This window comes from Zonotrichia albicollis, chromosome 1 (assembly GCF_047830755.1).
Source record: "Zonotrichia albicollis isolate bZonAlb1 chromosome 1, bZonAlb1.hap1, whole genome shotgun sequence".
Classification (NCBI taxonomy): Eukaryota; Metazoa; Chordata; class Aves; order Passeriformes; family Passerellidae; genus Zonotrichia; species Zonotrichia albicollis.
In genome coordinates this window covers 66,189,760-66,211,622 of record NC_133819.1, presented here as the reverse complement: position 1 = coordinate 66,211,622, position 21,863 = coordinate 66,189,760, and the positions used below count along the sequence as shown (strand labels likewise).

The 21,863-nt window shown below is 40.6% G+C and overlaps 2 protein-coding genes across 9 annotated transcripts; one reads left to right on the top strand and one right to left on the bottom strand.

Annotated features, from left to right (window-relative positions):
* Positions 1-302: 302 nt before the first annotated feature.
* PAK1IP1 (PAK1 interacting protein 1) lies at positions 303-8,627 on the bottom strand. Its single transcript, XM_074543363.1, has 10 exons — positions 8,493-8,627; positions 7,027-7,189; positions 5,057-5,177; positions 4,888-4,962; positions 4,228-4,280; positions 3,654-3,799; positions 3,466-3,563; positions 2,669-2,768; positions 1,367-1,493; positions 303-758 (listed from the first exon to the last, which is right to left on the bottom strand). Exons 1-10 carry the CDS (start codon positions 8,553-8,555, stop codon positions 598-600), a joined length of 1,107 nt encoding a protein of 368 aa, XP_074399464.1. The 5' UTR covers positions 8,556-8,627; the 3' UTR covers positions 303-597.
* On the top strand, positions 8,061-21,388 carry LOC102060545 (tRNA selenocysteine 1-associated protein 1). 8 transcript variants are annotated; one of them, XM_074543377.1, is made up of 11 exons: positions 8,686-8,824; positions 9,672-9,835; positions 11,220-11,300; positions 12,304-12,380; positions 12,477-12,610; positions 13,190-13,321; positions 14,219-14,338; positions 16,446-16,641; positions 17,190-17,235; positions 17,795-17,963; positions 21,084-21,388. In XM_074543377.1, the coding sequence occupies exons 4-10, from the start codon at positions 12,351-12,353 to the stop codon at positions 17,929-17,931; spliced, it is 795 nt and encodes a 264-aa protein (XP_074399478.1). In that variant the 5' UTR covers positions 8,686-8,824; positions 9,672-9,835; positions 11,220-11,300; positions 12,304-12,350; the 3' UTR covers positions 17,932-17,963; positions 21,084-21,388. The 8 variants fall into 8 exon arrangements, with proteins under 8 accessions (XP_074399486.1, XP_074399496.1, XP_074399478.1 ...); XM_074543385.1 differs by lacking the exons at positions 8,686-8,824; positions 21,084-21,388 and adding an exon at positions 8,061-8,272 and having other exon boundaries at positions 17,795-18,200; XM_074543395.1 differs by lacking the exons at positions 8,686-8,824; positions 21,084-21,388 and adding an exon at positions 8,545-8,673 and having other exon boundaries at positions 17,795-18,200.
* Positions 21,389-21,863: the final 475 nt, after the last annotated feature.

Genomic DNA, 21,863 nt, shown 5'->3' with positions numbered 1-21,863 from the left:
AGTGATGTGAACCATGGGTGCAAAGATTTTTTAAAAAATTAAATATATTTCAGTATGAACACAGTAAAAAAGCCAAATATGCTCATAAAGTCCATGTCAAAAAATTAGAAATTACAGTTTTCCCTGAGTGCAATAATGGAATGTGATCATTGTATTTTAAGTAATTTTAACATGTTCTTTCTTACAGTAGGAAAAGAAATGTAGGACAAAGTCAGACCATACCTTGAGTCAAATGAACAGTAACATTTTCAACACTAAAAAGTGTATATGTTTTTCATATGCATTTAAGTGAAACAAAAATGTAACTGAGACAGATGCAGCTATTTTTATTATTTTAGCTGGCTTTTTCAGAGACAGTTAAAAAGTGTATGGTATTGTTCATAGAAAAATATAAACATTACATATTATGAATTTATTTTGGCTTTGTTCACTTAGGGAAAGTTCCCAGAATGATCAGTCAGTTTATTAGGATAAGAACAATAATTACTTTTAAACAACACATTGGATCAGAGGTATATGTCCTGTTAGGGTTTAGATTCTTATAAAAAATAGGGCAACACCAGCATTTACTTTTTACAGGAGACAAAGTAGTTGCCTTCATGCCGAGCTATTCTGTTTCTTTTTCTTCTTTTGCACTGGAGCTTCCAGCTTTTGTTTCTCTGGAATAATTTTTCTCTTTCTTTTTAATATTTTAACCCTTTTAGTAGTCCAAAAATCTTTGTTTGTCCTGACTATTGATGATTTTTCATCTTCTGTTTCTGAAAAAAAAGCAAAGAATTATTCACACTGACCTTTACGTCAAGTCTTTGTAGTCTAAATGGCAGAGAGACTTATTTGTATGTCATTTTTTAAAAAAAGGTTATAAATATATTTTTATTTTACAGCAGAAAGTGCAATTTATGCTAGTTTTGCATGTGAAATTAAAATCCATAAAGATCAAGTATGCAAATACAATGCAGGAAAACAACAGCAGAAAACCCAAACAAATCTGAGCTAGACTTCTTAAGTTTGCCCCGCTACAGTGGCCTCACACCTAATTTTGCTTATAACAAAACAAGACATGCAGTTCTATTGACTGTTTGTTTTCTTATCTGTCTCAAAAGCTTTGCAGTGGCTTCCTCGGTATGTTATTCCAGTAAACAGAAAAAGAACTTTAATAAAAGTGAAAATAGGCTTATGTTCTCCAACAAACATATGGGCCTGAGACACTGTCAGATTGGTAAGTGTACCTGTATCACTTGCCAGCATCATATCCCCACTTCTTCAAAATACCAGAACATTTTCCAGTGGATATAGGAGAAGCCTCCCCCTTGGTGTATTCTATTTCATAGTCACATTAACAATTCAAAATACAAAGTTCTGTTACCTTGAGATGATGTTGCAGTTTTATCAGAGTTTTCTTTTATTTCTGAAGCTTGGTCAAGCCACACTGCAAGACACGTCAGCCTAGCTTTGGTATTGACTTCACACAGTAAAGATGGCCCATCTCTAATCTGAAGTAAACATAAAAGAAGATTATTTCAACCTTATTTTATTTCTGGTTGAATTTAATGAAGTATTTGAAGTCAGAGAGCACCTTACTGCCCACTTTCACTGTTAGGCAATTATATCACTCAGCTTTTGGAATACAAATAGTCTATTACAGATATCAGGGGATAAAGTGTCACAGACACAGGCAGTGTTAACAGCATCAACCCACAGGAAACTACTGTATTAGGATATTCTACCCCTAGAGCTGGACAGAGCAGCCCACACAGTTATGCAAAACTTTGCCTGCAGGGAAAGGAATTAGGTCAAAATAAATACAATGTTACACAGAAAGGCAAAGATCGCTCTGTCAATTCTGTACAAGGGGAACAGAAATGTAAGGTGAAGAGGAAAAAGGGAGATCACTCCTGCACTTACAAGTATAAAAATAATCAGAGTGGGTTAAATTAAAAACAGGCAAATTCAGATTTGAAATGTATATATGTTGAGAAATAATTATTTGAACTATCCAAGATACTTTCATAAAATATAGTAGATCCTTTGTAACTAGGCAATAAATGGTAAAAATCTATTTCTGATTTTAAGAGTAAACAATAAACACAATAAACTTTAAAGATAAGACATGATTCCTTGTTACTTGAACTGTGTTACTCAGAACTGTTTGAAAATACAGGAAATACAAGTACTCAGAACATTTATGTATTTGAATTTTTCCAAAGGACAAGTTCCTCCCTCGACATGAACAACCACGTTCCCCTGCCCAAACCACAGACCTTGTGTTTTCAGAAGAGTAGCAACAGTCATCAACATTACAGAAATTCACAGCAGTCCTTAACTAATTACATAGTCATAACATACATAACTGATTAGATAGTCATAAGCCTGGCTAGGTCTGATGGAAAGCATGACTTTACAAAAAGTGGAGATGAAATATCATAATTTCATCAGATTTTATAGTTTGGTTAAAAAAAAAAGTACAAAGATGAAAAAAATAGGAGTGCATAAATATATGTGCATAGACATACATCTCTACCGGGCATAACATGGAAGAAGATCAAGACGGGCACATTTCACCTAAAATCTCCTCAGTGGTTTAAAATGAACTCTTACAACAGAACTGTCTGCAATTCTGGTTCTCTGTTGATTTTCTTAAATGTAACAAGCAGAGTAATATACCAACCTTATCAAGATCCAGATTCCACATTTTAATGTAACCATCACTGGATGCAGTAACAATGACATGCTGTCCTTCTCTTTCAAAACTGTAAATATCTTTTATTCTGTGAAAAAGACACAGAATATGTGAAAAAGAATACATTATTATCTTATAGCATCACAGTTCACTTCATACCAGTAAGCCGAGATAATTTAAAGATGAATAGGCAACAGTCTAAAAAAATCAGTTTGAACAAAAAACCTCCAAGTGACAGGCAGGAAGTTGGATCTGCTTTGAGTGCTGTCATATTAGGAACATTTGCCTTTGCTAGGCTTATTAGGATTCAATTCAGAACTCTTTAGTACTGTAAAGCATACACTATTAGACACATCAGTGACATTACTGCTAATGCTTTTGTGTTTTGATGGATTCAAAGCAACATTTGGACAAATATTTGGTATTCAAAAACAGAGAATTCATAATTACACTCCTATTGTTTGAACTGAATAAAACTGGTTTGTTTTTTTTGAAGCATTCTAAAGAGTCGGATGCAGTAAAGACTGGTTAAACACAAACACGCACACACAAATTTAGAATAGCAATATTCTTAATTCTGTACCCTATTGTTTTTGTAATATGCATGGACACAGTACTTGTGCTCATACAAAAAGCAAACAAGTCTGTTTGGAATGTAGCACATAAATAAATTCACTTTCTATACTAAAACAAAAGCAAAATATGCTGAACATTACAAACTGTAGAACTTTAGAGAGGACTTAGCATTGCCATAAATATTTAAATAGTAAGCAAATATAGAATACCTGTTTTCATGAGCTTTAAATTCACACAAGCATTTTTGAGAGTCACAGCTGTAGAACCTAATCATTTCATCATCTCCAGCTATGGCAAGGACAGAATCCTTGGAATGGGGAAAGAGAAATGCAAGTGTGATTAATTTAATGTGTTTTAAACCAGTTAATTTCCCAACACCTCTCGTTTTTGTACTTACTGTAATAAATCTAAGTGAAGAAATCCTCCTCTCTGTTGTAATGGTGCCAGTGATTGAAGCTGTGTCAAGTCTGTAGATATCCACTTTGTTTGCTATCACGGTCACATACTTCTCTCCATCAGGGGACCATTTGATTATGTGTGCATCTGTACACATTGATACAGAGAATCTAAAAGTAAGAATCTTTAGAAGCTGCTAGACACTGTTTTCTACCTAGACCTAAGAAAATATTCAATGAAAAATCAAATAAACTGGAACAAACAGCTATACACTCTAATGTTTATTTCCAATTATCAGAATCATGTAAAGAAAAACAAACTGAAACACATTTATTTAAATGCTCTGACCTCAAATTTCAAGGAAAAAAGGATTTACTTTAGTGGTACTATGTTTTCCTTTTGCTAAATGATTATTATTAAGGTCATGAGCTTACACATGCTTGCCTGCATGTGTAAAAAAGACATTGTGAAAGTTTGCAGTTAACTGACTTTATTAATTCAGTCAGCTTTTCTTTACATGAAAAATAAAGCTATCAAAATGCACTTAATTAGTGGATTTAGATTGATAAACTCACTTTGCTTCAGGTTTTTGATAAAGGCCGATCGTCCTTCAACAAGATTCCAAGTTCTGAAACATAATAACAGGCAATGCGCATTCTGGTTAAAAACAGCACAGCAAAACTGAAATCCAATCTGCTGTCATGAGGCACCCAAAGGAAGCTTTTAAGCCTCTCTAAGCATTTTTCTGCCTTCTTAACGCAAAAGAAAATAATGAGTTCATATATTGCTTGCAGGCTACAATGTTGAACTTGTGTTATTTATTTTCTAAACAACCATTTGCAGTACTGAGCCCAAAAGGAGGCCAATAGAAATTTGTGCTATGAAAATAGCATTTTATATCTCTAAAACAGGTATCTACAGCAACATGGAAACACTCCAAGTGAAAAATCACACTAAACAAAACCTGTCACTTTTCAAAAGTTTAAGCAAATAGTGCTCCAAAATGCAAACATATTTATACAAGTGACTTGTGAAGAGCCAGAGCTCACAAGAAGGAGGAATGAACAACTGGCACTTAGAACTTCAAAAGACAAACAGATGGATTTTTGAACCATTTGAAAACAAATATGTTTTATCAGTGTTGCCTAGTCCCAACATGGAATTGTTGCTTATAGCACCTTATTAAGAGTTATTGAATTGTGATTCTCAGCATTCCTTCACCAGTTTTGACTCACCTTAATGTTTTATCTGTTCCGACTGACAAAGCTAATTTCCCAGAAGGATGAATGGAAAGAGATGTCACATGTCCCCTGATGAAAACAAAGCATTAGTCAGTCACATGTATTATTTACAAGGAAAATAGACATGAAAATGTATGGGAACATGACGATTTAAGAAACTTACTTATGTGCCTTAATGGATTTCAGACATTCCCATCTCTTTGTGTTCCAGATACAAATGAGCCCATCTTCAGCCCCACTCAGTAGATGTGAAGTCCCATAGAACTCCAAAGAAGTTATCGTGCCTAGAAATACAATTAACAATGTTGTACACACCAAACAGTTATTGCACAAATTAACAGAGAATGTAGAACTTAACAGAAAAACTTCTTCCATCAAGGCATGCCAGCTACTACCCTAACCTTGGGAAAATCTAAATGATTCCCTAAGTATTTCTTCAAAAAACCCTCAAACTTCCTTGCTATATTCAATGGTCTGATGTGCTCTATCAGGCACCCTTTACCCACACACATCTGCAGGCCATCTAGTCTGTTCTCTGTCAGAGCAGTACTTAAACACCAGGGCAGAGAGAGAGCTTCTATCAGTGACAGGAATGCTCCCGTGTCAAAGCCCTGCTCCTGACACACAGCTGGACTTACTGCACTTGCTGCTTCCCCACAATCACCAGATGTATCATACATGAGTTAAATGCAGTTACCACGCTCAGTCTAGCTCCTGGATCTTTTTGATTAATCAATACTGAGCCACAAATGACCCAAACAGATTTATTTGGACAGCCATTAACAGATGACTGTACCAATGATATAGACAGAGGGTGCACCCTCAGCTAGTTTACAGATGACACCAGACTCTGTAAGTGGTGAGGGATGGGATGCCATCCAGAGGGACACGAACAAGTTCAAGCAGTGGGCTTGAATCTCCAAGTTCCACAAGGCACAGTGCTAGCTGGTATCAGCACAGGCTGGGGGATGGACAGATTGAGGGCAGCTCTGCTGGAAAGGACTTAGGCTTGCTGAGAGATGAGAGGCTGGACATGACCTGGAAATGTGTGCTTCCAGCCCAGAAAGCCAAATGTGTCCTGGGCTACATCTAAGGCAGCGTGGGCAGCAGATTGAGGAAGGGGATTCTGCCCCTCTGCTCTGCTCTTCAGACACCCTACCTGGAACACTGCATCCAGCTCCAACAAGAATGAGGTGGACCTGTTGAAGCAAGTCCAGAGAAGGGCATGAAGATGACCAGAGAGATGGAACACCTCTCCTGTGAGGAAAAGCTGAAAGAACTGGAATTCAGATGGGAAGAGGCTGCAGGGATACCTTACTGTGGCCTTCCAGTACTTGAAGGAGGCTTAGAAGAAAGATCGGGACAAACCTTTTAGTAGGGCCTGTTGTGATAGGTTAAGGTTTTAGACTAAAGAGGGTCGATTTAGATTAGAGGTAAGGAAGAAGTGTTTTTACAAGGGCAGCAGTGATACACTGGAACAGCTGCCCAGACATGTGGTTGATTCCCTGTCCTTGGAAACGCTCAAGGCCAAATTGGATGGGGCTCTGTGTAACCTGATCTGGTTGAAGATGCCCCTGCTCACTGCGGTGGGGTTGGACTAGACGGCTTTTAAAAGATCCTCTCCAATCCAAACTGTTCTGTGACTCTGTCATGTACTTTGAAGCTGTAATTCAGGCAGCACACACAGTGGGAAATGTACCAGGTTAACTCCTCTGACAGCAGCAGCCTGCTTTCACACACAAACTCTCTTTTGTGTGGTACATGTACACTTGTAACAGGGGCAAGAACACTGGGAAAGACAGTAGCTGGGAGTAGGCATGATCTAGATAAACCATCTTGATAGAAGAAGAATGGCACATAAGCCATTTGTGGCTCATAACTTCTAAACCACTTCATAAAACTACAAATAATTTAAAGCAGCAGCAGCATTTGTGAGCTAATACCAGAGTAATTGTTTTTACCTTCTATGCTCAAAAGCTTACCTTGTTTGTATGATCACACAATCATGGCTGCAACACCACCACTACTAGAGTCTTATTAGAAAAAAAAAACCCAGTATTTTTCTAGCAAGGGCCAGTTTTTCAGCTACAATTTTTTATCATTACGGTTTTTTACAAAGAAATGATCCCTTACCATTGTGCTGTAGCAGAGCCCCATGTTCAATCTTCTTTTTCATGTCATAGATTTGGATTGTCTCATCTCTGCTCCCAGTGACCACATATCTGTTATTCACTGCTACTGCTGACAATGAGGCAGTGTGGGCATGATGTGTAAAATCAGGGACGACTGTCCAAGACTGTAAATGAAATGCAAAACCAGCAGGTCTTTCTCAAGCTTACCACAGGAAGCTTCCACTTCATTGTCCCATAATTTTATTTTTTAAAAGCAAAAGCTGAAAAAGTATATGTGCAAAAATCAGAATCATAGAATCAAATAGGTTGGAAAAGACCTCTGGGATCATGATGTCCAACCCATGACTGAACATCACCTTGTCAACCAGACCATGGCACTGAGTTCCTTAACCTCCATGGATGGTGACTCCACGACCTCCCTGGGCAGTGCATTCCAATGTCTAATCACCCTTGCTATGAAGAAATTCTTGCTTGATGAAGGCTGAATGCCCAACCTGAATGTCAGCTGGCACAGTGTGAGGCCATATCCTCTTGCCCTGTCACTGGCTGCCTCAGAGGAGAGGCCAACCCTCACCTGGCTACAGCCTCCTTTTGTACAGTTGTAGAGAATGATAAGGTCCCCTTGAGCCTCCTTTTCTCCAGACTAAACAACCCAGCTCCCTCAGACACTCCTCACTGAACTTGTGCTCCTTCAGCAGCTCCACTGCCTTTCTCTGGAGTTGCTCCAGCATCTCAATGTCTTTTCTGATTTGAGGGGTCCAGAATCGTGAGGTGTGGCCTCACGAGTACAGGCGGAGGAATTATACTTAGCTGTAAGCGTAATGGGATCTTCCTGAGTTAATGTGCTGTTAGGAGATTAGTCCAAAGCATTTAAGCCTGCAAACCGCCCCTTGTAAGCAGTGCTGTGCTTAGACGAAGCTGTCTCTGCACAGAGATAAATCCCAAGAGCAGGAAAGGCGGACTCTCTCGTTTTCCATCACGGCAGGCTGGAGACACGCCTTCCACGCGCCCCCAGCCCACGTCCCATCCATTCATCCATCCCTCCATCCTCCGCACGGCGCCGGGAGGAGCGGCCCCGCACCGCGGACCCCGCACGCACGTGGCTCCGGCGCAGCTGCCGGGAGCGCTTCGGGCCAGCGAGGGGGCCGAGTCTGGCGGCAGAGGCCGCGGAGAGGCCGCCCCGCCCCCGCAAGGCGCTTTAAGAGCCCCGGCGGCGCCCGGAACCGCGGCTGCGGACGGGCGAGACGGTGAGTGCCGGGGCGCGCTCCCAGGGGGGCGGGGCATTTCCCCCACATAATTCCCCGGAGACGTTCCAGACCGGGCTGGATGTGGCTCCGAACACGGTGGTCTCGTGGAAGATGTCCCTGCCTGCGGCAGGGGGTTGGAACGAGAGGGCCTCTAAGGTCCCTTCCCACCCAGACCGTTCTGTGCTTCTTCCCTCCCCCCCGTTCCCCCGGCTCCCGTTACCTGGCCGGGCCGCGTGGCGAACCCCAGCAGCACCTGCTCGTAGCACCCCGCCACCAGCTCCATCCGCCACCGCACGGCGCCGCCCCGGGGCTCCCGCTGGCTCTTCCGCCCGTCCGCCGCGCTGCCTGCGCCGCTCCGCGCTGGCCCCGCGCTGGCTTCCGGCAGCGCTCGCTCCGCGCGGGTGAGGAGATTCCCGTGGGAGCCGCCGCGGAGCGGGAAGCGCCGGAGGAAGCGGCGAGGGGTCAGGCTGCGCGCGGGGCAGCCCGCGCAGGGGGGGGCCTCGCGGGGCGGAAGCGGCGCTGGCGGTGATGGCGGCGGGGAGGACGAGAGGCGTTAGTGCCGGGATGGCGAGGGGGGGAGGGGGAGCGGTGCTCGGGATCGGGGGCTGCTAGCGGGGAAAAGGGTCGCGGATCGATCTATTGGGAACGAGGGGTGGGTGGGGCTGGGATGTTCGGCCCTTTTCCTTCCCCGGGGCCGCGGGGCCCCCGCCTGCCTCAGGGTGCGCGGGGTGAGGAGGCCCCAGCGGCGCTTGGGCCGAGGCACCAGAGAACCAGCCCAGCCCCGGACCCGCCGGCTTTCGTTATTTCGTCGGGTCGTTTTATTTTATATTTTTTCATTACTTAATTTCTTATCGCGTAGTACGTAAGCAGGAAGCGCGGCCCCGGCGCCAGTGTGGCCGCTCACGGAGGGCCGCGGCCGGGCGGGGCGCACTTGTGGTCGGGCTCTTCCCGTCGTGCCGAGTGGCTCGCTTAGAGAAATGCGTCACGGCTCGGGCCTGGGCTCGGCCGGGGTCACCGCGCCGGCCCCGAGCGCTCTGGGAGGCTCCCTCATCCCCGTGCCCTGCCCTAGCGCCTCGTGTGAGCTGAATTAGTGCCAAAGGAACGGGGGTGAATTGCCCGCTGCCTCCGTGAACGGTGTTTGCACGGACGATTAGGGCCGTGAACAGCTTCGCCCACCTTTTTGCCGTATGAACACAGTCATGAAAGAAAGTGGAACAAAAATAAAAAAGCTGCTATGGTGTGTGTGTAATCCAATTAAAGATGTGTTTGAATTCTGGAGGTTGAAGCTGCTTAAATGAAAGCTACCTGTGACTGTAGATACAGTTAAAGCAAATGTAAGAAAATGTATTATGTCAGTACATGCTGTTTTAACTGCTTTTAAAATGATCTTGTTTTCTAGTGAAAAGGTGAACGTGTGACAGGGAGGTGTACAAAACCGTTTTTGCGTAGAAGTTGGTGATAACCTACCGAGTAGCCCTACCGATAACCTCCCGATAGCCTCTTGCAACAAGAGCACTGTGTCGTGCGTGCCATCTTCCATCAAGTCTGCAGGAGTGAAAAGTGGTAAGTTTAAAAAAAGTTTCTGGGCAGTTGTGAATTCAAAAATCAGTATTTCAGTGTTGAGAGCATGATGGAGTTCATGGTTCTTTTTATTGAAAGCTAACGTTACAGGAACATTGTTACGTGGATATTTGCGTTAGTAATGACAAGCCTTAAGAGGCAGAATTTGCTGCTGATAATTCTTTATAATGAACACAATTACTTTCAGTTAGCATGTGCTCAGTGTAGCATACACTAACCTTACTAGTATTTTAGGCCTGTTTGTGCTTGACTCTTTTCTTGGCTTCACAACGGCTATGGGGATGAAGTCCGTAGTTATTCTGAATAGCACCATGCATAGAAACTCTAATAACGATTTATGGCTATCCTGTGTCAAGTTAGTCTAATCCAAGTAGTGCTCTGAGCTATGCAGGCAAGCCTTGAAGGCATTGTAGATGCTCTGTGTTTATTGCATTATGTGGCTGTGGACTTAATCAGCCAAGATCTGAAACATTACATAAATTCCTGCATGGAAATGGGAACTAGAACTTCGACCATCAAATATCTGCACAGGATACACCAGATGTAAGAAATCAGTAGGGGTGAAGAACACCTGTGTGTGAAATTAAATGCGGAGTATTTTGCAAATGAAATTAGTTTTTGCACTGATTTATATTTGTTGGATGACTAGGGGAAAAAGCCTAAAGAAAGGATATTGGGATCAACAGAGAAGCATAGCTCTTGAGGAAAGTGTGTCCACTGTTTTAGTGATGGCAGTGAAATGTTATTTGCTGGTTTTGGTTTTGATGGTAATGAGTGAAATGTGTATGTGGAGAAGGTGAGAGGGAGGAGAAAAGGTGCAGAGAAAGATGTTTGCTTGTGCTATGTCCTCTTCCTGTTTTTATTTCTCATATCCTTTAGCACATAGGAAGTATACCACTGCTTGTTTTCAGCTGCATAGTTTGTGGTACAAGTAAATTTAAATCTGGCTAAAAGGGGAAGAAACTGACGAGGTTGTACAAAACATACTGAAACCTCTGTCTTCTGCCTTGCTTTTAACTATTTTAGAATCTTCTGGATTATTGGGTTATTATATGTAGGTATTTCAGAATTAAGGGTAAGGTATACGAGACTTAAACAATCTCTAGAATTTTCTAGTGCTTTCTTTGGACAGTGGGAAAACATTTTGGTCTGTTATAGTTTAGGACAGTGAAGATTACATCTAATCATAATCCTGTTAGCCATATATTTTTTCTATTTCCAATGTACAAGCAGTGACAAGATGGAACTCAGAAAATTAAGTTCTCAATTAATAACTTTAAAGCATATGGTGGGGTGAACATATTTGAAAGTAATTAATATTGAGGATAAAATCCTTCATCTTTTTTCTCCCCTACATTTTTTTCAGCTGAAGGAGTGTAATAAATTGAACCTGCGCAGTTTTCCTGTTCGAGAGAGACAGAAGACAGTTTGAACCATGGCAAGCCAGGTAAGATCATTTAGTCAGAAATACAGGCATGCTGTGCCTAAATGGATTCCAGAACCATACTCAGAATTCCTAATAAATGTAAAGCTGACATAGCTAGCTTGCTCTGAGTTGGATGTTCTTTTAGCTCTAAGATTTCTTCTGGCAACTGTCCTCAGGACACTTCATTGTGTCGACTCAAGCAGGTTGGGGGGCATACGTTAAGCTTTGCAGTTCGCATTATTTGAGCGCGAGTTCTTCTGAAGGAGCTTGCGCATAATACTCTGTATAAGATACATGTGGAGATGTTATAGAGGAAGAACATTAAAGCCTGCGTAAGTAAATGCTATGGAACATCATTCTTATTTTTGGAAGTCCTTGTTCTTCAGAGTCTTCATTGAGGGAGGCAACTGGTGTTAACAAGGCTGTTTCCCCTCCTCTTTTGTGTAGTTGCCCCACTCACTTCCTTTTTGAGCTGTGGTTTTTGGGCTTTTAGTGTTTTTTTTTCTCTTTTCTTAATTTTTCCCCCTTATTTTTTTTTAAATTCCCTGAGAGGCACTTTTTATGCCTCTTTCCTCCTGGCCTTGCATCTGGGTTTGAGTTTTCCCTCAGCCGATCTAGTGCCTGTTCCTGGTCTGCTTTCGCCTTAAATTCCATTAATCGGCCTCTTGTTGTTGTTCCTGGCCTGGGAGAGTGACTCACTGCTGGGTAGTGAGGAGAGGCATCTCTCAGAAGAGTACCTAGGTGAGGGGAGATAGGGACAGTGGAGATTCCTTCTAGGCAAGAGTGACAATTTCCCTGCCTCTTCATTGTGCAGATTGTGCTGCGGCAGGGTTTTTTGCATCCTGGAGCTCAAGTGGAACACAGTCCAGTCCTGAAGCTAATTAACATTTAGGATTGGCCAGCATCAAAAGGCTGTCTGGTTTGTCCCTAATTCCCAGAGGAAGCTGTCAATCCTTTAGCCAGCTTGACAAGTCAGGGGAATATGGCTGTTCATACAATCCTTTGGCTCTGTTATTTTTGCCAGGCGTTTTCCCCAGAGGCTGCTTTCCCTCATGGGAGGCGGAGGGAGAAATGGGACCCCAGGCTTCTTTCAAGGGCAAGGTGAATATGGGGAAATCACCTGTGGTGATGGGGAGTGGGAGGGAGGAATGTAAATGAGGCTAAATACTATAAAGGTCATTTTTTTTCTCCCTACAGGACTTGATGGCAAAAAAAAGAGAATGTCTCCAGGCCTACAGCTGGTGGAGAACACCCCAGAAGAAACGGAAGAAAAAGAACAAAATAAAACCAGGAAGAATAGAGTTTGTCCCTAGTAGTACTAACACAACCAGGTAAAGACCTTTAGAAAGGAGCAGCTCTGACCCTTTATCTGTTTTAATTGCTAATGACTTGTGAATGTCATCAATTATTTTAAAAATCCTGAAATGGCACACCTGGTGCCTATACACTAAGTATTGCTCATGGAATTGTATTGGCATTTGAACAATGAAGATTTTTTTTCCTGGTATATCTGTCTCATAATTGCTTGAGATGTGGTGTCAAAATAGTCTTAGCTCTTTTTGAATTCTGGCTATAACTTAATATTATTTTCTTGGTGTTTTGGGTGTCCTGCCCTTCAAACAACAAATAGTTTCTGAAACCAACTTCTAAAAAGATTCTTTGATAAATTTGAGTCTTTATTGAAATGCTTGAAAAAGCAGTAGAATGGACACAGAGAAATTAAGAATTTGGTGGAGTGATGGCATTGCAGTTCTGTGCAGTGCTTAGCAGAGTTTTGCAGTTAATACTCTCTTCATATTTTGTCTCCTTATTTGTCCAGTAATAACTACTTGCTTGTATGTTAGGGACTTTATACTGACATGAACTCTGTTACTCTCAGACTTAATGGTGGTTCTCTTATCTTTTTAAAGACCAGACTATTCAATATTTGTTGGGGAGCTGACTCCAGAAGTAGATGATTTTCAGCTCTATGACTATTTCCTAAAGAGGTACCCTTCATGTATTGACTGCAAAATAGCAACAGACCTGCTGGGATATTCCAGGTAATGCCTGTGAAAATGTGTTAATGCTGTCAGTATGTTTGTTTCTATAAGTAATCTCTAAGAACTTACATTTGAACTGGTTTTGTATTTTCTTCAGAGGCAGGAAGAGAGATTATTCTCTGGCATTTTTTTAACAACCTAGATCCTTGGGGTTCTGAAACTTTATGGTTAGTTTTAGCTAACCAATGGGTTAAGATTCAATTTAGCCAAATGCATATCTGCCTGAAAGCAGTTAGATGGTGGGAGAAAGGAGAGCTGTGCATGGACATCTGTGCTTACTTACAGCAGTGTGTCCACCTAGTCAGTGCAGTACTCAGGACAAAATAATTCCCTTTTTACATGTGGAAGAAAAGTGTAAGGCCTAGCAAATCTTAGGGGATTGGGAGATGGAAATACTAGTATTAGTAAATAAATCTTAGGAGAAGTTAGACTGGCAAGGCAGAGAGTGAAGCAGGGATAAGTGAATTTGCTGTTCAGAAAACATTGGCTGTAATGGACTAATTCAAGAAACTTAAAAAGAAATCTGAGAGAGCAAATTTAGAAAGAAGGTTAGAGCTGTAGAGCATAGGAACGGGTTAATACTGATATATTGAATATACTGAACTGCTGTAAGTGCAGAAATATATAATCTGGTTACTTACACAGATAGCAGTTAACATACATTGTTTTGCTGGCTTTCAGAAGTCGCATCTTAATGCTACCAACAAAGCTTTTTGCTTCTGGCCCAAGTTTTTAATTTTGTGAAAGCATCTTCTGTGCATGCGCACATGCCAGAGAGGTTGCTTAGGTAATAGAAGCTATAGCAGCTACTATTTTCATGAAGACAGAAATTGAATTAATTGGCTTTGTAACTGTTATGAATACTAGAATTTGTTTTCTCCCTTTTGAAAATTGTAGAGGGTATGCCTTTGTCAGATTTGGTGAGCAAGGTGATCAGATGAGGGCACTGCAAGACTGCCAGAATGCACCAGGTCTGGGGGGAAAACGAATCCGGCTGAGCATAGGAATTTCTAAAAGGTAACAAATGAGTTGTGCATTGATAAAGTAATTCTGAATAATTGGATTCTTTTAGCTCTGCCTTTGTAAAGACTGTGGCCCTTGCTATAATGGCTGTAACAGGATGCAAAATCAAGAAGCATTACGTTTTGACTGCCTGGATCCATCAAACCTCTTGGAGGATTGCTGGGGAAATCCAACTCTGAAGTCTAGCCAGATTGTATAACTTGGGCTTAGCTGCTCTTGTGACCAGCCTTAATACTTATGGTAGTGAAGCTGAATGTATTTCTAAGTGGTTCATGTTTGGGCCTTAAGAAGATAGAAGGGACAAGTGTTAATTTTTATGCTAGGAGGCTCTTCTGGGCCTTTCCCCTTTGCTTAGACCAGTTATCACATTGTTAGTTTTAAAGTAGGCTGGCCGGGGAAGGAACCCTTTAGTGGGAAAACACAGAATATAGAGGGGAAGAAGCCAAAGGAGATGTTGCTTGAACAGTTTGTTTAGAATACTGCTCTTTGCTCCTCAAGTGATTAGGACAGAAGGAAATTGAAAGTTCATTTGGTTTGAGAGTTTTTTTTTTTCTGCCAGTTCAGTTCTCTCAGTCAGTTATGTTAGGCAATCCAGTTAGAGAGTTGATACCAAATTTGATAAACCATGATCCAGAATACAGACAAAAATAGAACTGTCTGTGAAACAATTTCAGTATATATTCATGAGGTTAGCTTGTTTGTTCTGTTAGAAGGCTAAAAATAACAGCTCCTGCTTCTCTTCCCTGGATAGTTTTGCCAGTGTTGCCTCATTGTGTTGGAACAGAAATGCCCTTACCTAAGAGAGCACTGTCCAGATTTGCTTTCGCTAACTTGCTCTGAAAACAAAGTCCCAAAAAAGTTTTCTTCACTTCTGCTATCCAGAAGAATGTCAGTAGTATTTTTAGATGTTTGTTTCTTATAGAGATGGATGTAGGAGAGAAGATGGAAGCAGAAGATGGAGGCATTATGAAACATCATTTATTTGCTACAGTAGTAAGACAATAAAATACCTTTTTATTAGAATGTATGTGTAGCTTCACAGTAGTGAAGCAGAAATGCAGTGTGAGTATTGACATACACACCTCTAATCTACACCTGTTTCTGAATGGCTGAGTACTATGCTCTCACAGCATCCAAAAGTCCAGCCATCAGAGTAGTTTGTCATTAACTTACTTACATTGGAAATTATTTCTGAGCTCCTTCAGTTTGTGGTCTTGGCAAAAAGCCCCAATCTGAATTTTCTGTAGCAAAGTGGAGATAAATAGACATTGGACACTGCGAGCACAGGAGGTCTGCTTGTATGTAATCAGCGAGGAAATGTCTAAGCATAGGAGATTTCTTGGAATGTGTAGCTGATTTGTCCCAATGCATTTCATGTGGTGTATCTCTGGTTTAGAACAGACTATTCTTGTTCGTTGATACTTGTCATTAGTCAACTTGAAGTTGCCCCTGGGAAAAATCTGCTCAGGAGAGGGAAAGCAGTGAAAACTAATCACCTGGCCCTTTGGTCTTCATAACTAATAAGTTTTGTAATTTTCCTGCTGCTTTGGCTTCACTCTGGATAACAGCAGTGCTGACTTCACCTGACAGCTAAGCTTTGGCAACTGTTCATGGACCAAAACTTGAGAAGGTGAAGGTAGACATGGTAAATTGACAGGCAGTGTCAGATGCTTCTCTGGAATAGATAATCTGACTTTACCCCTTGTTTGTGGAAATAACAAGATTTCATGTTAACAAAACAAAAGATGGAAGGGCTAATTAAACATTTCAAGTGTCTTTAAAAAAACAGTGCTTGGTGAAGGTCTCTGATCTTAATGAATCTTTTTTTTATCAGTAAGTTGCTTAAACAATACCAAAAGTATCCAAACTGTATATACATAAATGTAACTCAAGTTAATCCAGAGAAATAATTATTTTTGGCATTGCTGAAGGTGAACATTTGCTCTCCTCATAAACATGAGATGTATTGTGCTGTGACATTAGACTTCCTGAAACTTTCAGGAAAGTTTCCTCATAAATTTGTGTGTGAAATTGTTAACTTCAGCATTGGGTTTACAGTTGTTCTCCAACTCTTAACTGTATATACCTTCTCATGTTTCAGACTGAAAGCAGAATTCCAGCGGTACCAGTCATACAACTACAATGATTATTATCAAGATTATCAGAACTACTATTCACAGTGGAATTATGATCCTTATGCTGACTACAACTACAGCTCCTATACTCCCTATGATAGCATGCAAGCTGTTGGAGACTGCTCTTTAGGAGATGCTGTTATGGCTCCAGCTGTTTTTGAGGTAAAGATACTACATAGTTAATTAAAAAAAACCCCCACAATTAACAAGTCATATGGATTGTGTAAATCAGAGCAAAAAAGTCCTAAAACTGAAATAATGATGTCAGATAAGTGTGAAGGTTATGTTCAACATGACCTTTTGGATTTAAGTGCTTGAGTGCATTTGTAGAATTAGATGTTTATGCAGTAATATTTGTTCTTGTATGTCAAATAACAGTTCTAACTGCAAGTTTTTGCAGTGTTTCTCTCATCCTGTGTTTCTGATGTACTTTGCTTAAAGCAAAGAATAGTTGTAATTGATCAACTGGCTGACCTGGATATGATCATCTTAAGACTTCCAAAAGTACATTTCCAGTGGAACTCTACTATGGTTTTCTCAAAAAAACCAACATTAAAAAGCAATAAACACCCCACAAGAAACCCTTTCCCAACAAACAGCTCCTGCTTATTTTATAGCTGTGGGAGGAAGGGAATGTTTAGGAGCATAAAATTATTTTGCATTTGTGATGCTTTCTGAAACTGACTATGAGTACTTTCTCTTTTTTTTAGGAAGCTTCAGCTATGACTGAAATCAATGATGACCTAATAACTGAAGGTAATGATAATTCTGTCACTGTAAGCTTGAATTTAGCCATACTTCTGCCCTTTAACAGTACAAGCCAGTGACTCTTGGGCAAAGAATGGGTTATAGCTAAGATGAGGTAGGATTTTAAAGATAATAGTGTACACTGTGTCAAGTAGAATGGGATATTGTCAACAATGCTTTGCAGTAGGCTTCTTGTAGCTTTGCCTTCATTCTGTCCAGAATGGTCTATTGGAGAAGGTACTAGATCTTTGTATTGATTCTGTTAAGATTGTTGTATGTTAAGCTTGTTAGTAGAGATCTTGTGGTGTCCAAAAATTTTAATTATGCCAAAATCTCTGCTTGATGTGAAACAGTACAGTCCTAGCATTTGACTACACTAATTCCAAAAGAAGCTGGACTTGTTAGCTTTGTTGAAGTTCTAGGTGAAAAGACATCTCACTAGGTGTATTTTTAAGTTTGTTAAATTGTTAAATTTACCTAAAGTACACTTTATTAAGCATTTACTTCAGGTTTCGTGTGCAAGCCTCCCAAGTTCTGACACTTGTACTTACCAGACTTGTATTTTTAGATCCACAGCTGTACTTGGATGTTGATGAAATGAACAGACAATTTATGGAGACAAGTGAAGAACTCTATGATGCCCTCATGAATTGTCACTGGCAACCTCTGGATACGGTCACTTCTGACATCCCCTCTGCTATTTAAGTGTCTTATATAGCATGACCGTTATGACCAAGGTGCTAAAATTACATTTCTTCTACATTACTCTAGATCATAAGTTTTAAAGCACAATGATAGGTTGGGGTTTCTTTTGCTATGCTTTTGGCAGTTTCTGTAATCTTTTTCTTTGTTTTGTTTTGTTCATCACTTGGAGCATCTTGAAATCATGTAAATATTCTAGAAATGTAAAGAGTTCAATGGGGTCTAAAGATAGACTTGCCTGTGTAAATAAAATTTTGTTTCTGCAAACTGGCCAGCAAGGGATTTTACTTATATATGCGAAACACTTTCTCCTTCTGGCTTGTGGAGCTTAGCTGGAGGCAGTAGGGATATTTCACTTGTCTTTGGTATGGGCATCAGCACTAGCAAGAGCTAGCTCTCACATACTCCCAAGATGCCTAGGCAGTCTTACAAGCTCTTAATTTAACGTGCTGTCCAGTTTTAACATAGAGAAGGGTAAACTCAGAGCTGCTGTAGCTGCAAACATTCCAAAGACTTAGGATGATACCTACTGATAGTTTTATTTCTGCCCTTCTTGTTAGTCTTCTCATCTGACCTTTTACAGCAAAGAAATTGGTGTAATATAATACCTGTTCTTACACGTAAAAATCCTTGGAGAAAACCCTGTGGTTTAAAGAGGGAAGAAAAACCCATCAGGAATTAGAGTATCCCAGTATCCTCTTCAACTAAGTTGCACCCTATCCTAAACATTTGTTATTTGTTCAGTCTTTGTGCTCAGATGTTTCATAGTCATGAGGTCTATAACATTTTAGGATGACAGTTCTCAGTATTGAAGTCAAAAGAGGTTAGGGGAGATGGCGATGAAGAAAGTTCTGCTTTCAGACAGCAACTTCTGAGTGGCTTCCTCTAAACTATTATTATCTGAAAGGGTATAAAGTACTTTCCAGTCATAGGGTCTTAAGCTCCTGTTACTACTTAATGTACACAATGAAATAAATTCCAGCTGGAAACAAAAGAATACTTTTTGAAGAGAAAAAGTGTATATTATCATATAGCTAATACATGTGAAAGCTGCTAAAGCTACTGAAGGCATTTTGGTACTGATGTGTGTTTTGGGGGCAGTCTAAACCATAATTGCTAGGATGGCAGGTTTTTTTTTTCTTTAATGACTTAATTACATTGAAGTGGTGGTCATAACCTATATGCTGTTCTTAAATGTGAAACTACTACTGCATTGCAGAGTGATGACTTGGCATAGCAAGTCCCTTCTACCTGCTCACCAGAATCTCCCTCTTTTCACAGTTTAATTTCAGCTGGGATTTTTTTTAAGTTCCACCCATGAAATACAGATGCACTAAACTAGAAAGGTCTTCTGGTGTGATATAGGAACTTCATTCTTCCTGAATTTTGTGCACTGCGTGTGGAGAAAGAGAGCAAACAAAAGCTGTTAGTTTAGGCAGGGACATTACTATCACAGTCTTAGACTGTTTTCCTGCTTTGGAGAGAACTAGTTGCAAAGTGGCTGAAAACTGGGATTTTGTACATGAATGTTTCCCTGGTGTGAGCTGGTCAGTCTTTGGAGAGTCACAGTAGGGAGATTATAAATGGGAATGTGACAGAAAGTGGAATAAATGAAGCAAAGAGAATCTGGATGGGGGGGGAATTCTGTGTCTGTATAGAATTGTTTCACAGGACTGCAGAAGGAGAGAACTCAACATAGTAGATGCAGGCCCCTTGAATTTGGATGTGGGGGTGTTAAACTTTAAAAACCATGCTGGATTTGATGTCACTTCATTTGTAGTGCACAGTTGTGGTGCCTGAGCCTGGTAGTACAAGCCAGTTGCTAGGCAAAGGATTTTGTATCTAGCAAGCACCGTCATCACAAGCTGGACGATTATAACCCAGGCAGAGACCTGGAAGCTTCCTGCTTTGAAGTGCATATCCTGCTTTGCATAGCATTACCTAACACCATACTTTACTTGCAGCAAGTAATTTGTGGGAACCTTTCATTGTGTTATCAGATCCTAAGGGTGCATTGGTTGCATAGGCAGATCCTGAGGTTGGCTTGGTAAAATACTATAGAATATTCACTGATTTTTAGCTTTTGGGAGGTTGATCCATGTGTGAATTATGTAATAAGGGCCAATGTAGTTGTGTGATTTCACTTTGATCAGCACTGTATCAGCACAGCACATAAACCTCCGAGTCTGTAGTCACTATATTTATGCAGATTTTACATCTCAGCAAGGTCTTCACACTGCATTAGAGAATCTTTTTGGACATGCACCTTCTGTTTTGGGCTGTAAAGTACCCATATAGTGAAAATACTGTTTATGCAATGTAGTGGAAGAGGTTGTTTGGGCCATTAGTTGTGCAAACCTGAGATGTTGGGGAATATATTTTCTTTAGTCAGCACAGAAGAAAAGTGAGGTGAAGGGGGAGTCTGCTGGTTGCAGCCTGTGTGATACTGTTTTAAACAGCTCTTTGTTTTCTGTCTCCTGAGCCTTTCTAGTCTATACTGCTTACCAGTTAGGAGTGCATATGTGGGATCAAGATACTGTGTGCAGCACAGTTCTTTACTGTAGATGCACACTGAAAAAGCTTCTGTGTTGGTGTAAGCACAAATTTGGGAAAAAATGAGTGCCTCAGATCTGCAGGCATTCATTGCTGAGACTCTTAATTGAGGAAACTTCCAGCGCTGGTCCAACTACTGCCTGAATTAGCAAGCTTACACAAAGACCTGAACATGTCCATCATACAGACGCCTGCTCCCAGTTCTGCAAAGAGCTGATTGCAGTAGAAACATAAAAAGTATTGGGAGCAATGTTTTCAACACCATGCTATTTCACTTTGGTTGTGTTCTGTCTTTTTTTACCCAGATGAAATGTTGTGGGGTTTTTTAAGTCTGATGAAGAATCTTAGTATTGGTTTTATAAACTCTTCATTGTACCTAGCTGTGATAGATAGTGCCTTTACCTAAAACCCACTTATTTCTTGAAGAACAGTAGTGTTTTTGTTTTCCACTTCTCTGAACAGAAAAGCTTTAGTACCATGGTTTGAGGGGCTAATGATCCTGCAGTGAACAGGGAGAAAAAAGCAGGCTAAAAACCAGTGAAGACTGAAAAGTGTTCAAAAAGGTTAAATGGTACTTAAGCCGTGAATGTTTCTTTTTGCAGGGATGCTCTTGGACCAACAGCTTCTTTCTAGTGCTACCTCAAAGTAACTTGCAGATATAACTCACAGGGAAGATTGATCAAATGGTGATGATCACTATCATTCTGCTGGAGATATATATATATTTGCCTTTTGTTTTGTCTCATTTTAATGACATTTATTTAACTTCAGTGACTCATGTCAATAGATGTTGTTTGACTACATCCACAAGTATTTCTGAGTCATGAGTTTCTTTAAAGGTATGTCACCATATGGAAATTGTTCTAAATAGGTAAAATAAGTAAATAAAGCAGCACTTGAATTTACAGAGCAAATGTCTAGTGTAGCTGCATTTGACACATATATGGAAGTGAAAATTGTGGTTACAGCTTACCTTAATATTCTCAGCATGCATGAAGAAGGAAGCTTGTTTTAAATTTGTTCAGCTCCTACCTGACCAGCACAGGAATGATTTTAGTCAGTTCCACACACAGGTACCATTTTAGAAGCCAGCATTGTCACCAATGAATGTACGTTACCAATGGGCACAGTTTCCATCCCCTCTGTAAATCTAGCTCTTCCCATCATGGAAACACATTATGCTAGCCTTCCTTCCCCTCCTCTCAAGCTGAAAGCTAGCATGGTAATTGGTTCCTGGACAAAATAAGTTGCAAATCCAGGCAAAAATACTATTTTTTGTTTTGATAGTTATATTGATGTAGATCTTGACATGCCCATTGTCAAAGCAGACCATCATCCTAAAATTAGTCAGCAGCTGTAGCACACCAGCCATTCATACAAAA